The following is a 25,891-nucleotide window of genomic DNA, read 5'->3' as shown; positions in this document are numbered from 1 at the left end:
TTAGCAGCTCGTTCAAAGAACATATTTGAAGCTGGTAAGAACAACTTGACAGTAGCTTCAGATCCAACTGCCCATTCCCACTGCTCAGAATAGATATCAGAGTAACATGTGTAAAATGGACCGTAACAGCACTAAAGACCAGAAGATGCATCATGGAGCATAGAAGTTGGAAGTCAAATTGGATCACCACTGGTATACCTCAAAGATATGCACTCTTGCAAGTCATTTTCAGCATCTACATCATGGATCTAGTCCACCTTGACAGTCCAACCAGATGCTGAGTGCTAAACTTTGCTGAAATCAAAAACAAAATGCAACCATTATTTATAGCACGGTGATTAAATGGTGTAATGACAGAGGAATGGTCAACAGTCCTGCCAAAGCCTCAGCCATGTTCTGCACACTCAACAACAGACATGCTACTGAAGACGATCCATCACCATTCATTCTGGGCACTGCTTTCCTTCTGGAATAAACACTAAAGTACCTCAGTGTAACCTTTAATAGACAATTCAATTTCACAAAATTAACACAATGTTAACCAGAGCTACCTAAAAACCAATGCACTAAAAGTTGCAGCAGGAAATAGAATTGAAGAACGTCACCTTCTTATACGCTACCAAAGTCCTATTCACTTCATCCTAGATTATGCACTACAGCTGATCAGTGAGTACTACACAGCTAAATAAGATTTAAAAGTTACAAATCATCAGTTTCATACTGGTCACGTGATCTAATTTAGCCACTTCCACCAAAGTTATATTACACTTCATAGACCTTGGCAGCATTGCAGAACACCAACAGTACTAACAAATAAGTGGCACATTCTAATTCCACAAAGACCATCCAAACAGGGTATTGCCTTAAAGGCACATCAGAAGATAATTATGGATGGACAGGTGCTATACATCCACCACTGAGATAACTTTTCATTACTCGATCTCTAATCTCCCCATTTGAAATAAACATCTGATATCACTGGGATCTTTGGAAATCAGTCTAGACAGAAAGTATAGAGACTGGGCATACGATGATGCATAAAAAGTCTTTCAGTACCTACTTAAAAACCATGGTTGTGCATTCATCATCTTGTGGAGCAACTATAATTTGTACAGCTGGTGGAGCATTCAAGCTTCCCAAAAGTAGTACAAGGACCAAGGTGGATGTTTGTTTGTTCTGAATTTCGCGCAAAGCTTCACGAGGGCTATCTGCGCTAGCCATCCCTAATTTAGCAGTGTAAGACTAGAGGGAAGGCAACTAGTTATCACCACCCACCACCAATTCTTGGGCTACTCTTTTACCAACGAATAATGGGATTGACCGTCACATTATAACGCCCCCACGGCTGAAAGGGGCGAGCATGTTTGGTGGGACGGGGATTCGAACCCGCGACCCGCAGATTGCGAGTCGAGCGCCCTAACCACCTGGTCATGGCGGGCCTCTGGACCAAGGTGGAACCAATAAAGCAAGCTCTCTTCTGGACTACTTACTACAAACAACAAACCACCATAAGTGTCTCAGTTGAAATATGAAACACTTTGGTTTCTATCCAGGTGCATCAGCTAGAGTTCGATATGTTTAGATCTACTAGTTTCTCAGCTAGAATTCAGAACGTATTTAAAAATGGGTAATTGCATGCATTATACAGTTAGCTGCAGTAAAGTTAGTGGTGCAACAGGTTGATGTATCTTTGGTGAGAAAATGGGACCTTTTTAGGTTCTGGACACTGTTTTGGAGCAGGGTCCTTGCAGCAGTTGCCATTGCTGCTGGATTCTTCTTTTGCTTGAGCGTGATGCTCAATGTAAACACTTCAAACTATTGCACACACCTGCATGTTAGTTTGCTGAGAGATATATTTATGCCTCCCTGGAATTAAGGATCCTTTCTTTGTCTTCGGGTGCCTAGCATTAATTCGCAATGTTTTGTTTTTCTACTGGTGTTTAAGCTGGTTGCACTAAGATACATAATGAGCTATCTAGGCTCTGTCTACCACAGGTAATCGAATCCTATGTTTTAGTCCTTAAACTTACTGCTGGCCCACCACTTACGCTTAAGCTGGAATTGAAGTGTTTTTGTTCATTGCTGGATTTGCAGATGTTGACGATTCTTATTCAGTCATATTTGTAGTTTGTAAGGTGTTGCCCTACTTGAATGAAGATTATCTGTTCTTTCGGTGACTCGAATGACAATTTTTGTTTTATGAAATCGGGAAAAATGTGTAATTTTAGTCTTTTTTATTTTTGGTATAAGTCACAAAAGTTTAAAAATTAAGGAATTGTCTATATCTGTACTGTATATATATATATATATATATATATGGTTACTTTAAATATTATTATTAGACTTACATAAATGACCTCCAACATTATTTTGTATCTGCATGAGGACTTTAGAAATTAAAAGATATGTATTTATGACAATTTTAAAAATATATTAAGAATATGTGTATTGATTAACAAGCTTGTATTTTACTTGTGTAATTTAAAACTTAAGAAACTATTTGTGTAATAATTAGTGTGGTAAGTTTAGATAAGCTAGAAACAGTTAATTGATATGTTATATTGTATAATAATTAGTGTGGTAAGTTTAGATAAGCTAGAAACAGTTAATTGATATGTTATATTGTATAATAATTAGTGTGGTAAGTTTAGATAAGCTAGAAACAGTTAATTGATATGTTATATTGTGTAATAATTAGTGTGGTAAGTTTAGATAAGCTAGAAACAGTTAACTGATATGTTATATTGTGTAATAATTAGTGTGGTAAGTTTAGATAAGCTAGAAACAGTTAATTGATATGTTATATTGTATAATAATTAGTGTGGTAAGTTTAGATAAGCTAGAAACAGTTAACTGATATGTTATATTCATATGGCAGCCTTACAAAGGTTAAGGAGCTCAAGTCAAATAGAAGATGATATAGAAGAAATGAAAGCAGAGGAGCGGGCTCACCAACATGAAGTAGAGGTAAACTTAATGAACATTGTAAAGATAACTTTCGTTTTTCAGTACTAGTGTTTTTTTCATCATAATAATTTCAAGATTCTTTCTCAGTTTTTATTTTGTAAATACAGGATAATTTTGAAATTCAACAACAATAACTGTTCAGCAGGCTTACAACATAAAAACCTGGTACTAAAGGTTCGTGTGTGGAATTCAGGTCCCGCATTAAAGCTAAAAAATCACACAAAATGCAAGGTCACGACTGTTAAGCGAAGAATAAATTGAACACAAACAGAAGATGAAAGCTAGTAAACACGGCATTTCTTTATTAAGCAAAAACATTGTTCTCTTACCAAAACTAGTTGGAATTCGTCTTCTATATCATTTGGCTGCGGGGGTCATAAACCCTCAAAACGAAAGACAGTCGAAGACCAAGAGCGTTTAGGTGTCAAGAACAAGAGACAGATTTCTAGAGTTACTCGACTTAAATGCTCTAGTGAAACAAAGAAAGTCAGGCGAAGGTATCCCACAAGTCCACACAGGATACGTACTCCAACCAATGGTCTACATGCAATCTTAGGCCAAGCCAGTTATACACATTTCTGTATTTCCTGTTTGAATTGGTAACCTTTCAAGGAGTCCGTACAGAAACACATACACTAGTTTTTAATTAATTGAGACTTAAAAACAAAGGTTTCAGTACATATTATTTACCTACGTAATAGGATTAGCACTCGTTTATGCCCATAAAAGATTAGGCATCTGTGATTAATTGTGTGTAGAAACTGCACAGAAAGTAAGAAAAGTATCATATGAATATCACTTAATAAAGATATGTTGTATACTACTTATAGAATGGTGAAATATATGACCCCAATTTCTTTATCTTAGATATGACCATGCCTACAGATTGAAAATTAACTTTGATGGCCGAATAAAAAGAGTAATTACTGATCACAAAATGTATTAGATGCTTCCCTCGGGTAACATTCACGACACCACAACACCTGAATACACACAAGAAATATTAATACATAAAATTTGTGAGTGTAAAACACTTAAATACACCATTTAGATTTTTGATACCTCACTACTATAAAGCCTTGGTTTGGTCTGATATTTCAGTGGTGGAAGTGTCCAGGGTTACTGATGAGAAGTGGAATTATCCGAAACTAGTCTGGTTCACAGACACACCCCCAATGAAAGAATAGACCATTCCAAGCTCTTACTTGTTGTTAAACAACTGTTTAAACAACTCTGTTCAACATAAAATTCCAGTTGCCGGTAAATAGAAAGATTTTGTTTGTTTGTAGTTAAGCACAAAGCTTCACAATAGGCCATGGGTATTGAAACCTGACTTTTAGAGTTATAAGTTTGTAGACTTTCCGCTGTGCTACTGGGGGAGAGGCTAAAAACAAAGATAAAAACACAACTCAAAATAATAATGAAAGATAAAAGTACACGAAACAAGGTCTAACACAACAGCAACTTTGTTAGTGAAACATAATTTGATATGGTCAAGTTCAAAATGAGTTAGCTAAGTCTAACTCATCTTGTTCCACGAAAAACATTTCTTATCATAAAATCATTGGGACTGTAACTGTAACAAAAGTGTTCACAAACATCGTTTCTTCTAGTACTATATCACCACACTAAACGTTTATAATTTTGTTCCAATCTCTACACGGATCATCAGGTGAAGTCGATATTTTGACACACTGTGTTACTAGAGGGTTGAATGAGATGCCCAGTTATTGAAAATAAATGAGCGTGATTGATTTGAAGTCCTGTACCAGGGAAGATTCTCGACAGTAGGAGGATATTAATAATGGTTGGAGACGGCTTGAATGGATACCTGATGATGACAAACCCTTGTCGAAACGTTGTACATTTGCTGTTATGTTGAACTTATATTAAAGTTTTTCTTCATTACCCATTCAAGCCGTCTCCAGCCATTATTAGTCTCAAAGTGGGTTCCTCGTCATCGAAAGTAGGAGGATATATTTATACCCTATTGTCCAATGTGCACCCACCACAAGAATGGCAGCTCCATTTTAATAGGCTACTTGCCTGCCGTCACTCGCCCATTTTGTTATGGTGGATAAGACTAGGAACAAGACTTCTGAACAGTGAGTGATTAATCTTTTGCCCAGAAACATTAATACTTTACACAATAGTGCCAAGACATATCCCCATGAAAGTAACAGAAATCTTGCACTCAGTAAAGGACCTCAACTGTGCAGGAGAATAATAAGAAGAAAAGGAATCAAGATATGTTTCTGCAATTTCAAGGAGATTGGCGGTGGACAAGTACTGCCCTGAGAAACTCTCGGAATTTTATGACATCATACTAACACCCTGGGGAGTTCTATGTCACTGGCTTTAACTTCATACCACATATTGACCCAGAGGCTGGGACAGCCACTTCAGCTTGACATGACAGTAGCGTCTGCTATGAAGTTTATGACAGCTCACAGTGGAACAATCGAGTGGATCTCACTCAGTGTTACCCACCCAAATCCAACTCACCAATGTGTACAAGAAAGGTAGCATCCTGTATATTAGAGGTTCTTGACTGACTTCTTTAACAACATTCTTTTGTTTCTAGCAGAAAAAGACTTGCCAAGCATTCCTCCTGGAAAGCAGTTGAAATTATTAATGAAAAAGGTTTACATTCTCTTTCCTACAATATAGCTAACGACTGTGAACCAACAAGAATCCATGAGCTTCAAGATGACAGAGTGTCATTTATGTCTGACATGATATGTGTGTGTGAAGATTGGAATACCAAGTAGTGTAAAACAATATAGAAACACATACAAGTGTGTCAAGCTTTTGGGAAACCCTCATACCTTGAACAATCTCTCCACCGTCAATTTAGAAACACAGACAAGTGTGTCAAGCTTTTGGGAAGCCCTCATACCCTGAACAATCTCTCCACCATCAATCTAGAAACACATACAAGTGTGTGAAGCTTTTGAGAAGCCCTCATACCTTGAACAATCTCTCCACCGTCAATCTAGAAACACATACAAGTGTGTCAAGCTTTTGGGAAGCCCTCATACCCTGAACAATCTCTCCACCAAAGATAAAGACAAACAAACAACTTCTACAATAGGAACAACCTATACTGTCAAAACAGTAATACTGATAAAGCCTGGAAAATATGTATTAAGGCACAGCCTGCTCAGAGAAGGCAATTATTGCATATAATAGAGCCTGTGGTCAGCTTTCAAAGCATGTATCGTGACAATGGTATACGCTATGCAGCAATGCCAGTTTCAGAAGTGCTTCATTCTGGTGCGTAAGACATATACAGGAAATATGTGTTTATTTGTTTGTTTGAGCACAAAGCCACACAATAGGCTACCTGTGTTCTGTCCACCATGGGTAATCCAACCTTGGATTTTAACATTGTAAGTCTGTAAACTTACTGCTGAACCATTAAAGGGTTACATAGAAACTAGAAACATGTCATCCATTTATGATAATGATGGTATCATATTTCTTAAAGAAGAACACCAAGGTAAGGCATTCATGCTCAGATACATTGACCAATGAGACAATGGTGACGTACAGGAGAAGCTCAAATTATACCAATCCTCATCTAAGTTACAAGGCTATTTCGATAGGCTGTATTCTTCAAGAAGTCCACATACATACTAGGTTGAGGCTTAAAAACAAAAGTCATTTTATGTATCCATTTCAAGTGTAAAAAATTAGCACACGAATGTAATTTATTACATGTAGAAACTGCATGGGAATTTAGAAAAATATTACTTGTATATACCTCAATAAAGATATATTCTATACTAATTATGGAAGAGTGAAATTCATGACTATTTCAGTCATTACATGGGTACAAATTCCATAATGTGATTGAACATATATCAAAGGTTTATTAATGCTCCCCACTTACCATGCAGCGATTGACGCTCCTGTAATTATGAGAAGGGCGTATAAGGCAATGAGATAACATGTCAAGACATTTCTTATTGTGTTATGCAGGCATACCATGTGTTTCCTATTCTCTCTTATAAATATAAAGTTGCATTTATTCTGATGTATGTGGTTTTCACATAGAATGTTGGCGAAGAAAGATATTAAGTTCCTTTCACTCTACCAACCTATTGCTCAGTGCTGTGTCATGAACCTGAAGCATCACATTTGTCTTCCCGATGGAAAGGTTTCTGCAAAGTTGTACATACTATGTGTGAAAGGTGATGACCAGGTGACGACTTGGGCTATAGATTTCCTTATGTTTCAATGGAAATGACCAATAATCACTCCAGTAGTTCAAGCACTCTGGGAGAAAATAGTATAGATGTCTGAAATAAGTTCTTTAGATTTCTAGGGAGATTTTTAAAGATACTACAACTTCAAGAAAAAAAAAGCTTTCTCCGGCCACAAACACACATTGTTTGATTGTGTTGTTAAATAAAGATTGTTTGTTTGTGTCTTACCTCGTGCCCAGTATCTTTCTTTCTTAAACTTGGGCTCAGATAATTCGGATTTTCTTTATAATATATTCCTTAGAACTTCCTGCGGATTTTATTTTGTCACTCTTGGTGGTAATCAGTTTTACCCGAGAATACCACATTATCATTATATGAGCCAAGTGTGCCTTCCTTAGCCTTGTTCGTGTCATTAAGTAAGAATCTAAATAGTCTAATTATGGTGTAACATAATACATCTATAGTTGGATGTTTAAAAAAAATATTAAAAGTCAACAGAAATCTGCATACATATTTTTAAACTGCTTTCAGATATAATACACAAATAATCAGGGAGGGATTACATGTAAACTAAAGGTAGGTTTTGAAAGAATGTAGACAGTATTCAAAATCCATAACTCATGGAGAGATCAGATACAACATCTGGTTTGTTTTTTAACAGATGTGATCTGATTTATGGCTGTAAAAAGCAAAGAAGTATTGAAAACAAAGGGAGATTTTAATAAAAGTTTTGGATCATTACAATTGTTTTTATAAGTTTTTAATAGTTGAAGGTTTGAATCAAACATCTTGAGACACTTTAGAAACTTCCTAACAGAACGCACGTATACATACTTGTATTTAATACATACGTCAGTGGTTTCCAGAACTTTTTCATTGACGACACCCTAACCCACGCAACACACAGTTTGGAAACCACTGACAAACGTTAGATTTTTTTTCACACAGTTTGGAAACCACTGGCATGCGGTAGATTTTTTTTCACACAGTTTGGAAACCACTGACATACGGTAGATTTTTTTTTCACGCAGTTTGGAAACCACTGACATACGTTAGATTTTTTTTTCACACAGTTTGGAAACCACTGACATACGTTAGATTTTTTCACGCAGTTTGGAAACCACTGACATACGTTAGATTTTTTCACACACTTTGGAAACCACTGAAATACATTAGATTTTTTTCACACAGTTTGGAAACCACTGGCATACGGTAGATTTTCTCACACAGTTTGGAAACCACTGACATACGTTAGATTTTTTTCACACAGTTTGGTAAACACTGACATACGTTAAATTTTTTTCACACAGTTTGGAAACCACCGACATACGTTAGATTTTTTTCACACAGTTTGGAAACCACTGACATACGTTAGATTTTTTAAAAGTTGTTTACAGGACATATTCAGTATTGTTCCATTTGTTTTTTTCCTTCCAGATAACCATGTGGCAGCTGATCAGGAACAAGTCACATCACCTTCCTTTGTTAATTGGTATTGTCATGCAGTTGTCACAACAATTCTCAGGCATCAGTGCAGTATGTATCACAGTTCTGAAACACCTTGTTGAATTATACTAAATTTCAAGCACAAGTAGGAATTTTGGTTACTTATTCAATCAGTACTTTCCTATTAATATTCGAAACATAACAGTTTGAAGAAACACTCTATAGGAAAAGTCTAGGAAAGACAGGAGAAAACAGAAAATTACTGTAGCCCAAGCTAAAAGGTTTAATGGATATTAGAGCCCACCTAATTTTGTCCGGATGAGCATTTATTAGGGTAGGAATAATAGATTTGTGATTAATTAGGTATGAACAAAGATAATATTGTTTTGTTGCTTTACGAATAATTAGTGCGAGTAAGGCCAATCACAGTTTAAAATTTCATAAAGTTGAAATTCTTGTTTTGTTGTTTTGGTTTGTAGCTTTTAAAGGAAAATAAAAAAGGCTTAAATATGTGTGGTAAGCATTTGTATGGTACTTTAATTTTATTGATTTTGAGTTTCCCGCAAACCTACTCAAAGGCCTAATTAAGGCCTACTAGCCACCCCTAATTTTGAAGTGATAGACTAGAGGGAAGGTAGATAGTCAACATCACGCTGCCAACTCTTAGGCTATATTTTATCAACAAATAGTGGGATTGACCGTCACATTATAATTCTTTCATAGCTGAAAGGGCGAGCTTGTTCGAGGACGGTATTCGAACCCGTGATCCTCAGATTAGCAGTCGAGTGTCCTAACCACTATGCCATGTAAGGCCCTATACTTTAATGAATTTTCATTTTAAAAAGTAATCTCAATATATATAAATCAATTTGGAGAAAACATTCAGGGAAAAATTATTTTCAGTATAAGATAGCCACTTTCTTACTGTTATTAAACTTTGTTTTAACTTTTTACTATTCTTCTAAATCTCAAACAATAATTCTAGAGAATATTAGAGCCGCATTGGAATTAAATTTTCACACACAGTACCAAATTGGTTAAAAATATTATAAAATAAATCACTATCAGTATTTGTAACTATCAAAAGTAAAAGAACTTTGAAAATTTACTTACCTCGTCAATGCATATTTATGTATTCATTTTTCCTTTCTCACTTAAATACATTTGAAGCTTCCTGCAGAAAGTTTGTTATCATAATGTTACTGCTCCCCAGTGGCACAGCGGTATGTCTGCGAACTTACAACGCTAGAATCCGGGTTTCGATACCCATGGTGGGCATAGGACAGATAGCCCATTGTGTAGCTTTGTGCTTAATTACAAACAAACATAATGTTACACATAAAAAATGATATATACTTGCCACTAAAAAAGGGACCCCCCCAGTGGCACAGCGGCATGTCTGCGGACTTCAACGCTAGAAACCGTGTTTCGATACCTGTTCCGATAGCCCCTTGTGTAGCTTTGTGCTTAATTACAAACACACCAAAAAGGAATAATCAGTACTTGTTTGATTACAAACACTGAATATTTCCTTTTTGGTGGTGATGGTTGGGAGGGGGGTACAAATAATTTTTCTTTAGTGTATATCGTTATTTAACTTCTGGTATACTTTTCTTCCTTACACTATTGGTTCCTAAGGTTACAAGTAGATGTGAGTTCTAGTTGTTTTTGTTTGCTTAAAAATAGTGCTAACATGATAGTGGAATATGGGAAATAAAAATACTTGAAAATTTATTCACGAGATTAAATATTTATGATAACATTTGATTTTGAATGTAATGTAGATGAATAACTTCTAATATCAAAATAATATATTTATTATAAAATACTGTTTAATTTTTATTTCCACTAGGTGTTCTATTACTCCACCAACCTCTTCACAGAAGCAGGACTTTCAGATACAACATCAAGGTACGTCACCATTGGAGTTGGATTTGTTATGGTTGCCATGACATTGGTATCTATTCCTCTGATGGACCATGCCGGTAGAAGGACATTACAAATTTATGGTCTTGGGGGAATGTTCATTTTTAGTATTTTCATCACCATTTCATTACTTGTTAAGGTAAGAAACGTTTTAGTATTTTTTTTCCTACTTAACACTAAAGATTTACGTTATTATATTTGAATTTGTTTTGAAAGAAGCAATGAAACATTAGAACAAGACAAACATTTATATTTAGCCCAGTGATAGAAGTTTAATACTAAGACTTTAACCTCTATTTAATATGTTTCAAACACCTGTAATGGTTAATATGATGTATATTCAGCTAAAGCAAGTCTGTATATCAATCAAATATTACAATACCTTGTCAGCTGGGGATTCATTCAGTTTCAATAGTGAGCTATAATATATAATTTTATACTGCAAGCTGCCACGGAATGAGTGATTTATCTTATTCCAAAACACGTGTGCTATATATATGCTATCAAAAAAAGGTTGGCTTTGATCAAGTATTTGTTAGTAGCACTTGATTGTGATAAAAATAGGTAAAAAGTAATGACTTTGTTTTTTAATGAATACCTGACTTTTTTGTAGTTCCTTTATACGTGGGTTACGTACATAAGTGTTGTGAGTACACTAAGCTTTGTCGTCTTCTTTGCAATAGGACCAGGTAAGTAAAATATTATTACAGTTCTTATATAGTTAACACAAACAAGTTCTTGTAAAAGTAGTAAAGCATAATTGTAAGTTATAATACGCAGGTTATGCATAAGTACGTAGACATTCACCCCAGAGAATATAAATCAATCATCTTCGTAACGTCATGTGCAAATATCACCAATGCATAAATACAAGTATATTTTAGGAAATATCACATAATAAAAGCAGCTATGCATGAACGAAAAGGTTCCCAGGAATCAACCGTATTTTCATGATGTCTCGATAGGAGAGCAGAAGCCAAAGGCAGTGAGAAATTAACAGTTTACTTCTAGTACTGCGGTTCATAGTGAATATGATGACAGTGCAGTTCCTGTCACTTGTAGCTGCCTGAAACGAGCAGCACAGATACGTTATTTTGTAAGAAGAGATTTATGGTGAGAATGACCCATATAAAACGCCAGTTAATGTTGGGCAGGTGTAAACGTGTTCCAATAACATCATGAATTATCGTCATAGCATGAATTAAAGTGACACGCGTGTTGTCTAGACGGCAGCCAATCTTTATTCCAGGCAATATCGTACATCAACAGCAGTGGTTATCACATGTGAAATGCTACCACGCTCCTTTGCCTTTTCAGAAGCTGTAGGTTTTTATGACAAGCCCAGATTTGGACATGGGCTTCATGACTATCCTCCCTGGAACTAAATCTCTCAAACCATCTGCAATTAAGTAAAATATGAAATTATTTCTGTTCTGGTGTGAAGGTATGTCCCACTTGGTCAGTTGAGCAATCGCAACAGCAGGGCAAGTGAAGGGATTGGCCATTCTTGTAAAGGATCACAGAAGTGAAGTCCACTTGGGAAGCTTGACATTTGCAGTTGCAGGGCATGTGAAAGGATGGTCATTCCTGCTCAAGATCACAGGTGTGAGGTACAGTCTCATATGCCCAGATCACAGGTGTGAGGTACAGTCTCATATGCCCAGATCACAGTTGTGAGGTACAGTCCCATATGCCCAGATCATAGGTGTGAGGTACAGTTCCATATGCCCAGATCACAGTTGTGAGGTACAGTCTCATATGCCCAGATCATAGGTGTCAGGTACAGCCCCATAGGCTCAGACTTCATATCTTGTACCTAAGATGCGTAATTATATTTATGCATTAAATATTGCAAAGTGCTGATTTACTAAATGCTAACTGTAATTTTGAACTCTTTATTTTTGATATTTGTTTTATTAACAAAATGGCGTTTCTCCTGAAGTGGGTGTCTCTTTACTTATTGGTAGGCTGTGTATACAGTCAGTATGAATATATAATCTTTATGGAACTAACACTTTTTAAAAGTTATATTGCAATTTCAAGAAATTATAAGTCTTATAAAAAGTAGGGCTTGAATATCACTAAATTTACTGACACATGTAGAGCTAAACATAACGTGTCACTTATCAATTTCATTTTACTTTATCACATATATGAAATATTTCTAGTAAGGTAGATTTCGTTTTAACTTAAATCTTTAAATAAAAAAAAAAATTGAATAGGTAGCACTACTATATTAAATCGCCATTTTATGCTATTTTGAAAGATAACTCCCTTACTAACATTATTGAAAGTTTAATATAGCCATTCGTTGGTTTATGGCCATCTATTCATAAAGCACCAGATGTTATTTTTTTCCAATGCTAAATTTTTGTAAGAGAACAAAATATATTGAAGAATATTAAGCTGTCTTGGTTATTTATATTAATAGTTTATCCACTTCTGTTGTTATAGGCTCTTCACTTTCCACGTTACTCATATTTCTTAACTTCTATATCCTTTAAACCCTTGTCTGCTTTGTCATATATCCCTCAAGACATTTTTTACGCTTGTTTACATTGTATAAGAGACGTTTAAGTATCTATACCCACAGTGCATCACGCTTTTTATTTTGTCATAACTTTCTTTACTGGTGTCCAGATAGAGCCTTCCTACCTAAGATATAGTTTGTAAGGGATGACAAACACTGTACCTAGCCTTTTGTGTTACCCCGATTCTGAATGACCCAGATTCTCATTCAGATTATTGCTTTTTTTTTCTTTCCCCACGGGTCTGCTTGTTGTCCTCTCACATGCACCGAATTATTATTCAGAGGGTTTTGGTAAAGATTATCTGAGCTAAATGAAGAATCACACTATTTGATATTAACAAACTGACTGTCACTGTTCACCTGTCTTATTTGCTGTGATTTATCTGATAACCTTAAATATGAATTTCATGTTACTAAAGTCGACAATTAGTGATGTTACAGTGTACCTGGTGTCTGCACAATAAGTCACGTGGACTGTTGGAGAATGGAGAACTTTGGGTAATGTGGCACGTGCAATACATTGCTTTAAGAACATTCGAAACCAAATGTCATATAGTTCTTGAGAGAGAGTGAGAATAACTCGAATAGAAAAGACGTGTACTTGCTTTAAATTGATTTTAACTTAAACCTTAAAAAATTACTACTGTTAGGTGATATTATATATATATATACAAAACTAACTATTGAATATGAATTTAAAATACGATTAAATGTGTGTGTGTGTGTTGGTTAGTTCATATACCAAATACCAGATTCACTTTTTGGAAATATTTCTTTGCTGTGAAAAGGACGAAAATGATGGATGAAACTACATGTTACTACAATGAAAATCTGTAAACTTGTGGTTTCCATTAGAACAAAGGAAGAGTATTTTTCATGAAATGTTGATGGTCAGAGAAGAAATTTACTATTAGTTAATAGTGGTATGGTGGCATCACCTATTAAATGTATTAAAAAACACGAGAGCTCCGGAGTATAGAACATGAAACTTTGTTGTTATTATGTCTTGTTGTTATAGTAATCATCTATAAGATGGATACTATTAATAAACCTTGTTGTATTTTACATTGAACACTCCAGTGCATTTTCTAAATATAGCCCACGAACATTATGTTACAGATAGTACTTGAGATTTGTTATTCAAGTACAATCATTCTTTAGAAATATATCCAATTGTTGTATTTACACTTTTACTTAGCATTTGATAAATGGCTTAAAAACATTTCACTCAACTAGAACACATGCATTCTATATTCATATAACAAGCATTCATGTTGTGATAAACGTGCAGAAAAATATACATATATCTTTATTCCATCATTACAGGCAATACAAGAACAAGAAAACAAAAGAAGCAAAACAGCGTTATAGTATTAACTAGTACATGTTTTGCACGTAAGAATAATTCACCTCTTTTAGGTAGTATCAGTCTTTTATGATAGTGTTGTTCTCATAGTTAATTCTACATTCAACAGTTTTTATCCACTCAGATAGATATTGCCAGGAAGTTTCCTTCCGTTAACCAGTATATTTCTTTCGTTGTAGGCTCAATCCCTTGGATGATTACTGCTGAGCTGTTTTCACAAGGACCACGGCCTGCTGCCATAAGTATAACAGTGCTAGTCAATTGGTTTGCCAACTTTGTTGTCGGCCTGGTCTTTCCAATGATGCTGGTAGATTTTCATTGTTTTTATTCTATCTATTATTTGTTCTCTCACCTTCTTAATTGAATTTAGTATTTTTAGAACTAGGTAGTTATTCGGGGTATATGCAGTTTTCACATAACACATAGTTAAAAAAGTTAAGTTTATCCATTTCAGCTTTCTTTATTCTTTGCGATTCTCTTGAGATAACATTTGGTCTGCCTATGGTTGTAAAGCTGCACAATGTGCATGGATTTCAATGGAAGGTAAAGTCATGTAAATAGCGCTAGTTGCTCTAGGTAAGTCTGACGTTACCAAGTTAAGTAAGCAATGCTAAGTTAAATCAGTGTAGTATAAATCTTCATAGAGCTCATTTTGGAGAAAGAATAGCTGTGTTTCATTGAAATTAAGTGTCCAGCATCCAAAGAAAGTAAACATGCATACACTATGTTTGTGTTCAAAATGATAAACATTGTTCGTCGTGTCTTATACTGTATCCAGTCTTTTATTCCCTTTTCTTGAATTTACTCGGTTCCAAAGAACTTGAGAGCTACTCTGTGATAAGTACCTCATTCGAATCTCCTGTTATTTTGCCTATCTTGTCACTCTTGGGTGAAACCAGTTTCACTTAGAAATACCGCATATGAGCTTGAACTTCTCTAAATTTTCCAGTCATTTCTATAAACTGCTTTTTCTTATGATGATTTATTTCTCATGATTTTTATATGTATATAATACAGTTTACTGGGAAAAATTCAGAGACATTTTGAAAACATACCTAATTGTATTTTAGCAAAATTTGATTTTAAACCATTTTACAGAAGAAAAATCGTATGTTCAGTTTCTATCTTAAACTCTTTTGTAACATACTTCTGATGCTTCAGTTATAATTAATTAGCCTCCAGATCTTAAATCTCTAAGTAACCTCATAATAATTCATGTATTATGAATTTGAAATATTTTGAGGCCAAATTAATTTTTTCTATTAAATTTTTGTTTGCAATTAAGCACAAAGCTGCACAATGGGCTATCTGTGCTCTGCCCACCACGGGTTCTAGCGATGTGAGTCCGCAGACATACCGCTGTGCTACTGGGGGGGGGGGGCGATTAAATTTTCTTTTTTTTTAAGTTGTTTTAATCATAGTATTGTAAAACGATTTTATTTTACCTGGTCAAAAAAACCTGAAAGTACTTATAGACGCTGTTTTCTCGTAGTCATGACAAAACGTTTTTAGTGTTTCATCTCACGAGGCAACGTTGATAACCTGTTAAGTTATCAGTCTCAAGCTATAGTGAAAAAATTATAAGAAAAACTACTTCCGTACAGAAAAAATAATTATTATTGTGTACAACATTATTTACACAGTGATAAATGTTATTTACAATATTATTTGCATAATGCTTATTGACTCATTGGATGCAGGATTTACTGGAACATTTAACGTATTTTGAATTTTATTTTAGAGTTCTTCTTACCACTAGACAAAATATATGTATGACCAATCGATCTGTGTTCTTATTACTAAATTTGAAACTTATTATTATTAATATTGCAGCATGGTTTTGGAAGCTACACTTTTCTCCCCTTTACTGCACTACTAGCAATTTTCTGGACGTTTACCTACAAAATGGTTCCCGAAACCAAGAACAAAACATTTGAAGATATTGATGCTCTCTTCAGGAGGAAGGATATGAGTAATATTAATGGCATGAATATCCCACGGAAATCTATACAGTCAGGAGAATTCATATTTGAAGACAAAGCAGTTGAATCGTGTAAGATAATATTGAATATTCCACGGAAATCTATACAGTCAGGAGAATTCATATTTGAAGAAAAGACAGTTGAATCATGTAAGATCATATTGGCGATGTATTTTCACTTTACATGCCGAAGACAAACACAATAAGTTTAAGAATGTATATATGTATGTTAATGATTTCTTTTCTTTTTCACAAGAGTTAAGTTGAAAGAGAATATGTGACGTAGAGGCCTAATGCATTCTTTGATTTGCTGTATCCTCTGCTGTGGACTGCAGTTTCGCCTATTCAAGGCTCATCAGCACAGCTTGGGCTGGCTAATCAAATACATACATTTAGGCCTGTTATAATGGTGAACATAATGAGAGTGATTGATCTTTGCTATAGAGACTTCACATTCTGATTGATAAGTTTATGAGTAGTCCTATTTCATAAAGCTTTTCCGTGTCATGATAATTTTATTCTGTTTTAATATAAGGAGCGTTTTACTTTAATATAGCAATTTACTAATTTCACCTTTTTTCACTCTTCCATTTTGTTCATTTATATAATTTCAGTTTTGTTTATATTATCATCTTGTATTATAATATATTTATGTGATTATTCTGTATTTCCTAAAGACTTGGCTCAGCTAACACATGGCATTTCTACAACGTTGCTGAATAGTTGTGCATTAGTAAAATCCATTAATATATATATATGCATTCACCATTAACCTGTAACAGTACCACAACGTTGTCACAACATATAATGCATGACGTTGTCAATTTTACCAACGCACAACTATTCAACAACGTTGTAGAAAAACCATGTGTAGCTCGGGGTGACTTGTATCATCTTAGTAACATGTATATCATCTTTACTAAATTAGTTATATAAGTCATATATAATTTCAGTTGTTTTTATATTATTAACTTGTATTGTAATTTTTGTGATTATTCTGTATTTCACTATTTGCTAAAGGCTTGTGTGATGGTTGTATTATCTTAGTAAAGTGTATATCACCTTTGCTAAATAAATTAGATAAGTCAAATTAGTTATATAAGTCATATATAATTTCAGTTGTTTTTATATTATTAACTTGTATTGTAATTTTTGTGATTATTCTGTATTTCACTATTTGCTAAAGGCTTGTGTGATGGTTGTATTATCTTAGTAAAGTGTATATCACCTTTGCTAAATAAATTAGATAAGTCGATTATGATAGGTTCAATAAATTTATTATTGAATATTTTTATATAATCTGTCATAGGCCCTTTACATCATCGTTCTCAATGCCAATTAGAAGAACTTTCCCATAAAAACAAATTTGTGGAGGTGGCTCCTAACCATTTAGAGGATCGACTCTAGTATAGGCAAGGCAGATGAAACTCCTGCTATAATAACAGAGTCAGGCAGTGGGTTTGTAACAAGTATGTTGTTTTAAATATATATATTCTCGTCTATTGCACATTAACTTAAACAATACACATTACAACTTCACTAGATTAGATATACTTGTATTTTTTTGTATGAACATTATTTTAGACTTAAAATAGCATGCATCTCTGCAAACTTGATGAGCTAATAATATAATTATAAATCAAACATTAAATTACATCTAATAAATAAATATATTTTACATATGTATCTATATAAATTATAATTGGGATTTATTTTGCTATTTATTATTTGTCATTTAATGTCTATTTATCATTCAACTGGTCCTATTGGAAATTAAATGTATGAAGCCTAATCAGTCATTCGATTCACCACATGTTCCTGAGTTATACCGGTTTCAAGGTATTCCACCCTTCACCAATAACCTTGGACAAGGAAAATTGAAAGAAAAATACTAGACTTCATGCGTATGCTGCTATTTATATCTTAGCAACTTTGTACATACTATATAAATAAATGTATGTACATCAATCACTTTGTGTTATGTAACCTGTAGGTATTTACCAACTTGTTAGTTGCTGCTGTACGTATATGTAGATACATCATACAGATATTTTTAATTTTCATATTTATAACTATCATACAAATAGCTTTTACTCTGGGTGTATATATATATTCCAGTTTCTGCTCTGTTGGCTTCGACCTTCTGATTTGTTTCAACATTTCTTCAGTACCTGTAATAAACAGTATTTAGTAATTATCACTTAGTTGTCTTTTATTTGAATGCATACATTATCCATTTCCTCTCCTCTGTAGGTACATAGTTATGTTTTCCTATGTGTGCATACATGTAAATTTTCAGTTCTTCAATTTATAATGGTATCTGCATTCTTGCTTGTTTTTATATTTTGTATACATATTTAAACAAATTTCTCTACTGTAGATACTTGTCACCTATTTTGATATCACTATGTATGTGTGCATACATACCTTCGAGTTTCTTAACCATTGATACTCATCACATGGCTAATTTTGACAATGTGTGTACATATGCAATCCAATTTCTCTTCTCTGGGTATTCGTCACCACTAGTACCTATTGTATGCATATATATATATATATATATATATTTATTTATATTTTTCCAGTTTATACTATGTATTATCTATCATTTAGTCTGTGTATGCTTTTTCTGTATACAGATTTGATTTCCCCTCTCTGTGGCTTTCTATCATTTAGTTATCTTCTGTTGAGTGTGTGTGTGTAGACAACATAAAATAATCCAATTTCTACTGTGTAGATGCATGTCACTTAGCTGCTTTCTGCTTTTTTACGTATATATATATATCAGTTTCTCTACTAGTTCTTTTATCATTTGTTTAATTTGTGCATATATGTAGTTTATTTTATGCTATATAAGTGTCTATTACTTAATTATTGTAAAGTGTATCTACACATTATACATCCGTGTAATTCTTTAAATAGGTGTTAGTGTAATTATATTTTATAGCATTAGCATAGTGTATGGATTAAAAACACCTACAATACTTGAGTTGGCACAAACCTCATGTAATACTATTGGAAACAAAAATTTTAGTAACAGTGGGAATGCCAAATGATGATTCACTACTTTTAATCATAGGTTTTAACCTGGTTTTGTTATGTATATATTTATGGCATTAATTACTTTTATCCAGTTTCTTATATAAAAATGACCTCATTAATTAATCTACAAGTTATTTGTAGCTCTGATTGGTATAGTTAACTTATCATTTTGATCAGAACTTCATATTATTTCCAGATTCTGCTTTCCAGATATTTATCACCTATTTAGTTTCTACTGTATCTTATATTTTATGCTGTTTACGTATCTGTAACATGGGTTAAGTTTCTAATCTTCGTGAGTGTACACTTATATTCCAGTGTTTGCTGTGTAGGTATCCATAATCTACACTCTAAGCAAAAGGAAGTCTGATTGGGGTATTGTTTCGACAGAGAATCTCCTTGTGTTGATAGAGTGAGAATTTACACCTTTAACGTGTAACTTTTGAACAAATAAAAATAATTCACGCTCCTGCTTTGTGTATAAAGGTGTTAATTTATAATCAGAATGGAGTCATGTTACAAGTGCTATGTGTTAGGAAAAACAACTGTTAATATTAAAATAATTTTAGGATAACAGTATATAAATTTACAAACGAACCTTTTTTGTATTGTGTATGGTTTCTTTAAAATATTACTATTCAATATTACATATTCTGTTGTGGGTATAAAATCATTTTTCTGATGAAGGGTATGAATTCATACTTTTTGGATGTAGCAGTACATCACACCCAAAAAGTGTGAAATCACACCTTGATTATAAAGTCTAGTTAGTTTATACTGCATGTACACATGTACTTCTATGCATTCAGGTTTCTACATTTATGATTCTGTTTGTAGTAAATTAAGGAAACTAAGTAGAGAAAATCAGTGACTTCTGTTATGGAGTATTTACTATGCTTTGTTTTGGAACTATGTCATCAGTTATGTGTAGTGGGTGACAGCAGACTGTTTTCCCTGGTTATCTGTACCTTTGTGCATCTTTAAAGAAAAGTATTGATGTGTTTTATATATATATATACACTCACACACACTGACTTAAAAAAACATTTAACTGCTCTCTTATATGTTGTGTTGCAATTATTGATTCAAGTGTTTTACTTTTGTCTTTTTTAGCCTTTAATTGAAGCACCATCATTGACAAAGTTCATTCTGCTCAGGTATATGTTCAAATAAGAAGTTCACAAGTCAGTGACAGCTGATTGTACAGTCGTGCCCTCAAGTAGTTTGCCATTTCATCTTTTTCAGTTTGTGTATTTTTATTGAGACAAGTCAAACAATATAAAAAAAAAAGTTTGAGTATAATTACCCAAAATCATAATTTAACAATGGAAAAATAGGCCATTTCAGATATATTTTTCTTAACAGAGAAATCTGAAGGAAACTCAGAAACTATGGAAAGTTGGTTGGCTTTTCAACTACCTATGTCAGTTCATATTCATGTGTGACACTCATGTTTTTAGAGTTCATATTATCATAACAGGCTGATACAACTAATGAAATAAAAGAAATGGCTCTTATCCATCCAGTTTTGTTGCAGATCTGCTGGTATCAGTTTCCTTTGTCATTTTATTGTCAAATATTTGGACTAGTTAAGTGACCTCTAACCTGCCAGGGCAGTCAAGTGACCAAGCTATGCAGCTATCTTTTCACTCTTCAACAAGGGTTAAGACATTGTGAAAAATAAGATTTTTCAGGTTTCTGTATATCCACCATTAGACTAGTGGAATGCCAGCCTTTTGGGAACCTTACATCACCTTACACTAAATCTATCAGAACGAGTTTTTCTAAAGTGAAGTTGCCTTTTATAATTTTAATGTGTTTTTGTGTAAAAAATATAAAAAGATTTCCAGGTGCCCCGTGACAAAGTGTTCATTGAATATCATTATACCCAGTTTACTTACTTTCAGATCCCTGAAAAACAACAACATTGGACTGCATGTTCTGTCCAGTTGTAATGTCAGAGTTAGTTGTAAGTTAAGTAAAAGCATAAATTTGTGGATTTTTATTTTAAGATCTTTCTAGAAACAAATCTACAAAATGTTAAATATTTATGCACAAAGGAAGATGGAATAAGTTGATCATAACAGTAAATGATTCATCTAATTAGGAAGGATATTTTAATACTTTGATCTTTCATCTAATTAGGAAAGATATTGTAATACTTTGATCTTTCATCTAATTAGGAAGGATATTGTAATACTTTGATCTTTCATCTAATTAGGAAGGATATTGTAATACTTTGATCTTTCATATAATTAGGAAGGATATTGTAATACTTTGATCTTTCATCTAATTAGGAAAGATATTGTACTACTTTAATCTCTCATCTAATTAGGAAGGATATTGTAATACTTTGATCTTTCATATAATTAGGAAGGATATTGTAATACTTTGATCTTTCATATAATTAGGAGGGATATTGTAATACTTTGATCTTTCATATAATTAGGAAGGATATTGTAATACTTTGATCTTTCATCTAATTCAATTTAAAAATATTTCTTAAGAGTGCTTGACCTTCATTTGGTTAGCTATTTTAGAATTCTCAAAACCAGTTGGGTAGCTTTTAATATTGTTTTTTTTTATCTAGATTAAAATAAAACCTCACAATTCTCAAGCTTCTGTTGGAACTAAATGTTATTTATGGATTGTTATGAAAGAAAACAGTCTCTTTTTGTAAGGATGTTTTCTATTTTGTTAAATAATTGTCTACTGTAAAACCAAATACTGATTAATTAGTCTGTAAGAGCTTTACTAACATATTTTTGGTGCCAAATGTTCTATAAACAGGGATAAACTTTCTCCTATATTATTGTAGATGCTAGGTAAAAATGTAAGTTAGCAATCTGTAAATAAAATGTACAGTCTGTATACTAGTCTTCTTGTACTTGTTAACTTTGCTCAAAAGGATGTAACAAGAGAAATTATTTGATACAGTGTAATATTCGGGTTTTCTAAAGAATAATCAGACAAAGGTTTATGGGTTTATGAAATGTTTAAGTGTGAATTTTTCCAAACTTGAAATCTTACATAATGTGTTTAAAATGTAGTTCACAACATGCAAAACCAGTTCTTGTTATCCTCATAATAATTAATTAAAAACCCAACAGATGGCTTCTCATCTTAGAGTAAATAGACAAAATATATATATATTGTTGGACTAAAGAGACATATACTTGTTTCTTCCTTGAATTATTTCAATAAAAAGTACAAATTTAGTACTTGAATTATTATTTTATATTGGTTAACGGCATAGTATTGTGTACGTTAAGTTTCAAAAGGCTTACAAGTGTTAAGCATTGGAAAATATGAATATTTTCTGTGTATGTGCAATAGTTTGCCTACTTTAATGGTTCAAGGCTTTCGAACTGGCAGACAGTCTACACTGATACTCCAGTCACAAGGTTTTTCTACAAGATATGAATGTTGTTGAACCTAGAATGTATTCATGTTTTTCTTTTCAGTAAATAGATGAAATCTTGCTTATCCTACAGTGAACTGTTGTAAAGGATAGCCAGCCAATCTCTGTTCGAGTGTTTATATAATGGCTCACATGTTTAAGTAACTATGGTACAGTTTTAGGCAAATTTTGTAAGCCAACATATAACAGAACCCATCTTTCTTCTTGTTCATTGGTGTCTTACGTAAACTGTAAAATATTCATATTACTCTTAACTGTACATCAAGAGTGAGATGGTAAATGAGCTTTAACAGTTATTTATATTATTTTACCAGTGGGTAGGTGATAGTTTGGAATACTTACATGACAGCTGGACAAAGCTGTACTTTGGACCCAGGGGGGAAGTTAAGAGGCTCAAGTATAACACTTTATAAGAAAAAAGCTAAATTATATATATAAAATAAGTTATTTACGTTATAAAACCTTCACGTGTTACCTATTTGAGTAGATGTTAGAGATTTCGTAATAAAGCAAAAAGCGTTTGTTTGTTATTAAGCACAAAGAGTCATTTGTAAATTGTCAATTGAAAGTTGTAATAGAATATCAAACAATCAAACCTAAAGCCAAGAATATAAGATAACAATAGTACAGGAGGTCTATTAGAACCTGACCCTCCCAGGTCGCAAAATACCTAAATTCCGATGATTGATCCAGCAGGTAACCAGCCTGTAGTATAGCTTTGCGCTAACACACACACACAAACAGTTAAATTACTTGGGGTGATAACCTTTGATTTATTAAACGCGTGAAAAAAAACCGCATTGCACACATTCCGTGAGTTTTTAAAATTGTCTGAATCATGTGCAAACTTCATGAACAGAACTTTTACTTCTCAATGTGCCTCTGAGGAACTTTAATTCAACTAGGACCACAGTAAGACCGTAGACAACTTCAGTTCTTTAGTGTCCTTCTTTTCTCCACAAACCATTGTTTTTTCTATATTGAAATTTTAGCCAGCAAAACAATCTTTTATAAATACACACGATTGAGTATGCTACATGCATAATAGAACAATTTGGAATATTCAGATAATTTGGTTTGTTTCGAATTTCGCGCAAAGCTACACGAGGGCTATCTGCGCTAGTCATCCCTAATTTAGCAGTGTAAGACTAGAGGGAAGGTAGCTGGTCAACACCACCCTCCGCCAACTCTTGGGCTACTCTTTTATTGTCATTTACACTATTCGTTCGTAAAAAGGCTAGTCTTAAAGTTGGCGGAGGGTGGTGTTGACCAGCTACCTTCCCTCTACTCTATCACTTCTAAATTAGGGTCCACTAGCGCAGATGAAACCCAACGTTATTTAATTTTTGGATTAAGGCAATTTTTTTATTAACGGAAAAATGAATGGTAGAAACTAATTTGTATGTTGAACAGGAATAAAAACAACGAGTATACGTCATGAAGAAGTAGAGTACAATAAAATGGGTACTGTGAACTCGCATATGAAGGTATCATACATTTGGATCTTGAGGAACAATAACAACGAAAACCAAAACAAGAAATATTTGTCCAACCTGTTTTGGTGAAACTAATGTTAAAAAAGCCTGTATTATATATTTAAACTAAAGGTTGTTTTAAAAGTAATTCGATATACGAGCATTTATATTTTTATGGAATAAGGTGACAAATGCTTGGCGAATGATCAGATATACGATCGTTAACATGATTTTAAAATCCATTCATGGACATTGATAACACAATAGTATATAATATTTCCAAATATATCTTCTATGAAATTAGTAACATAATAGTGGTTTGGTGTTAAAGTATTGTTACGCCTCCGTTCGTTTGTTAATTTTCCGTAAAAATTCTTTCCGAAGAAACTTTACCGATACAAGTCCTTTCTTAAATAAAACTGGTTTATTCTTTCTGAATACAACTTTACGATACACTTAATTTCAACAGTCGCGCTATAAAAAACGCTATAATTCACAACGAACGTCTCACGTGCTCAACAATATTCTCTCTCCGCAGTTCAATTACACATTACCTCACGTTGCTTCTTGGCCGGTCTTATATATACAAGACTAACCCAATCTAGTAGTCTTCCGACATTTCATGAAGGTTCAAGAAGGAAGTGGCGTGATACAAGCGTCACGTGACTTGCATTGTCGTAACACTGCCCCTTCCTTAGTATTGTTCGTCCCGAACAATAGCATCTTACATTAAACCAATAACAATTAACAATAACTTAATTAAATGTACAGAATTACAAACACAAAATTACAATTCAACAAAGTCTTTTAATTTTACGGACGTATCTTCTTCCGTACTGGTCTCTGTCTTGTTGGCTTTAGCTTCATATGGGGTTCATTTGCTTCGTCAGGAAATGTCCTATCGTCGATAACAGTCACATGAGTGGTAGTAACTTCATCAAGAGCTTCAACATTTCCCTTCTCAAAACTGAGTAGAGTTTGTTCTTCGACAGTGGCTTTTTCAGGTAACACTTCTTCAGCAGCGTCATTTGTTCCTTTGTTCACTTCGTCCCAACTGAAATGTCCTGGACCATGATAACGCCAAAGCCTGTTGGCATGCACCACTTTTGGCTTTCCTCGCCGACCACAATTGATTCAGAAAGTCACGTCTGAGAGACGATCCACTATGTCATATGGGCCTTCCCATGGAGAAGACAACTTAGGAAACTTCCCTTTGGTCTTCCTGGGATTATACAACCACACCTTGTCTCCTGGTTCAAAGCTGACTTCAGTAGATCTCTTATCATAAGATAGCTTTATCGAATCAGCAGACGTTTTCAAGTTTGAACGCACTTAATGGTGAATATAATCCATCCTTTCCGATAACACTTTCACAAACTCTGACACATTCTCAGGCAACTCTTCATAAGGTGGGCATCCTTTATGCTTGGGTCCCCTTTTAGCACTACATGTACTGCATATTCTATACCTGGTTCCACTTCGTCATGATCAACTTCTTCAGTCACTTTGACTTCACCTTTATGGCA

General features: G+C 33.8%; 1 protein-coding gene across 1 annotated transcript in view; it reads left to right on the top strand.

Moving 5' to 3' along the window:
• The window catches only part of LOC106459294 (glucose transporter type 1-like), a 45,445-nt gene extending 21,622 nt beyond the window's left edge, over nt 1–23,823 (top strand). Inside the window, exons 7-14 of the mRNA XM_013918904.2 lie at nt 2,879–2,967; nt 8,616–8,714; nt 10,477–10,689; nt 11,164–11,239; nt 14,626–14,753; nt 16,280–16,577; nt 17,737–17,896; nt 20,583–23,823. Coding sequence (XP_013774358.2) covers nt 2,879–2,967; nt 8,616–8,714; nt 10,477–10,689; nt 11,164–11,239; nt 14,626–14,753; nt 16,280–16,577; nt 17,737–17,834 — 1,001 coding nt within the window. The 3' untranslated portion in view covers nt 17,835–17,896; nt 20,583–23,823. The remainder of the gene's footprint in view (nt 1–2,878; nt 2,968–8,615; nt 8,715–10,476; nt 10,690–11,163; nt 11,240–14,625; nt 14,754–16,279; nt 16,578–17,736; nt 17,897–20,582) is intronic.
• Nucleotides 23,824–25,891: the final 2,068 nt, after the last annotated feature.

This window comes from Limulus polyphemus, unplaced genomic scaffold (assembly GCF_000517525.1).
Source record: "Limulus polyphemus unplaced genomic scaffold, Limulus_polyphemus-2.1.2 Scaffold588, whole genome shotgun sequence".
Classification (NCBI taxonomy): Eukaryota; Metazoa; Arthropoda; class Merostomata; order Xiphosura; family Limulidae; genus Limulus; species Limulus polyphemus.
The sequence above is the reverse complement of the archived record's forward strand: the minus strand, read 5'-3'. Positions and strand labels throughout refer to the sequence as shown.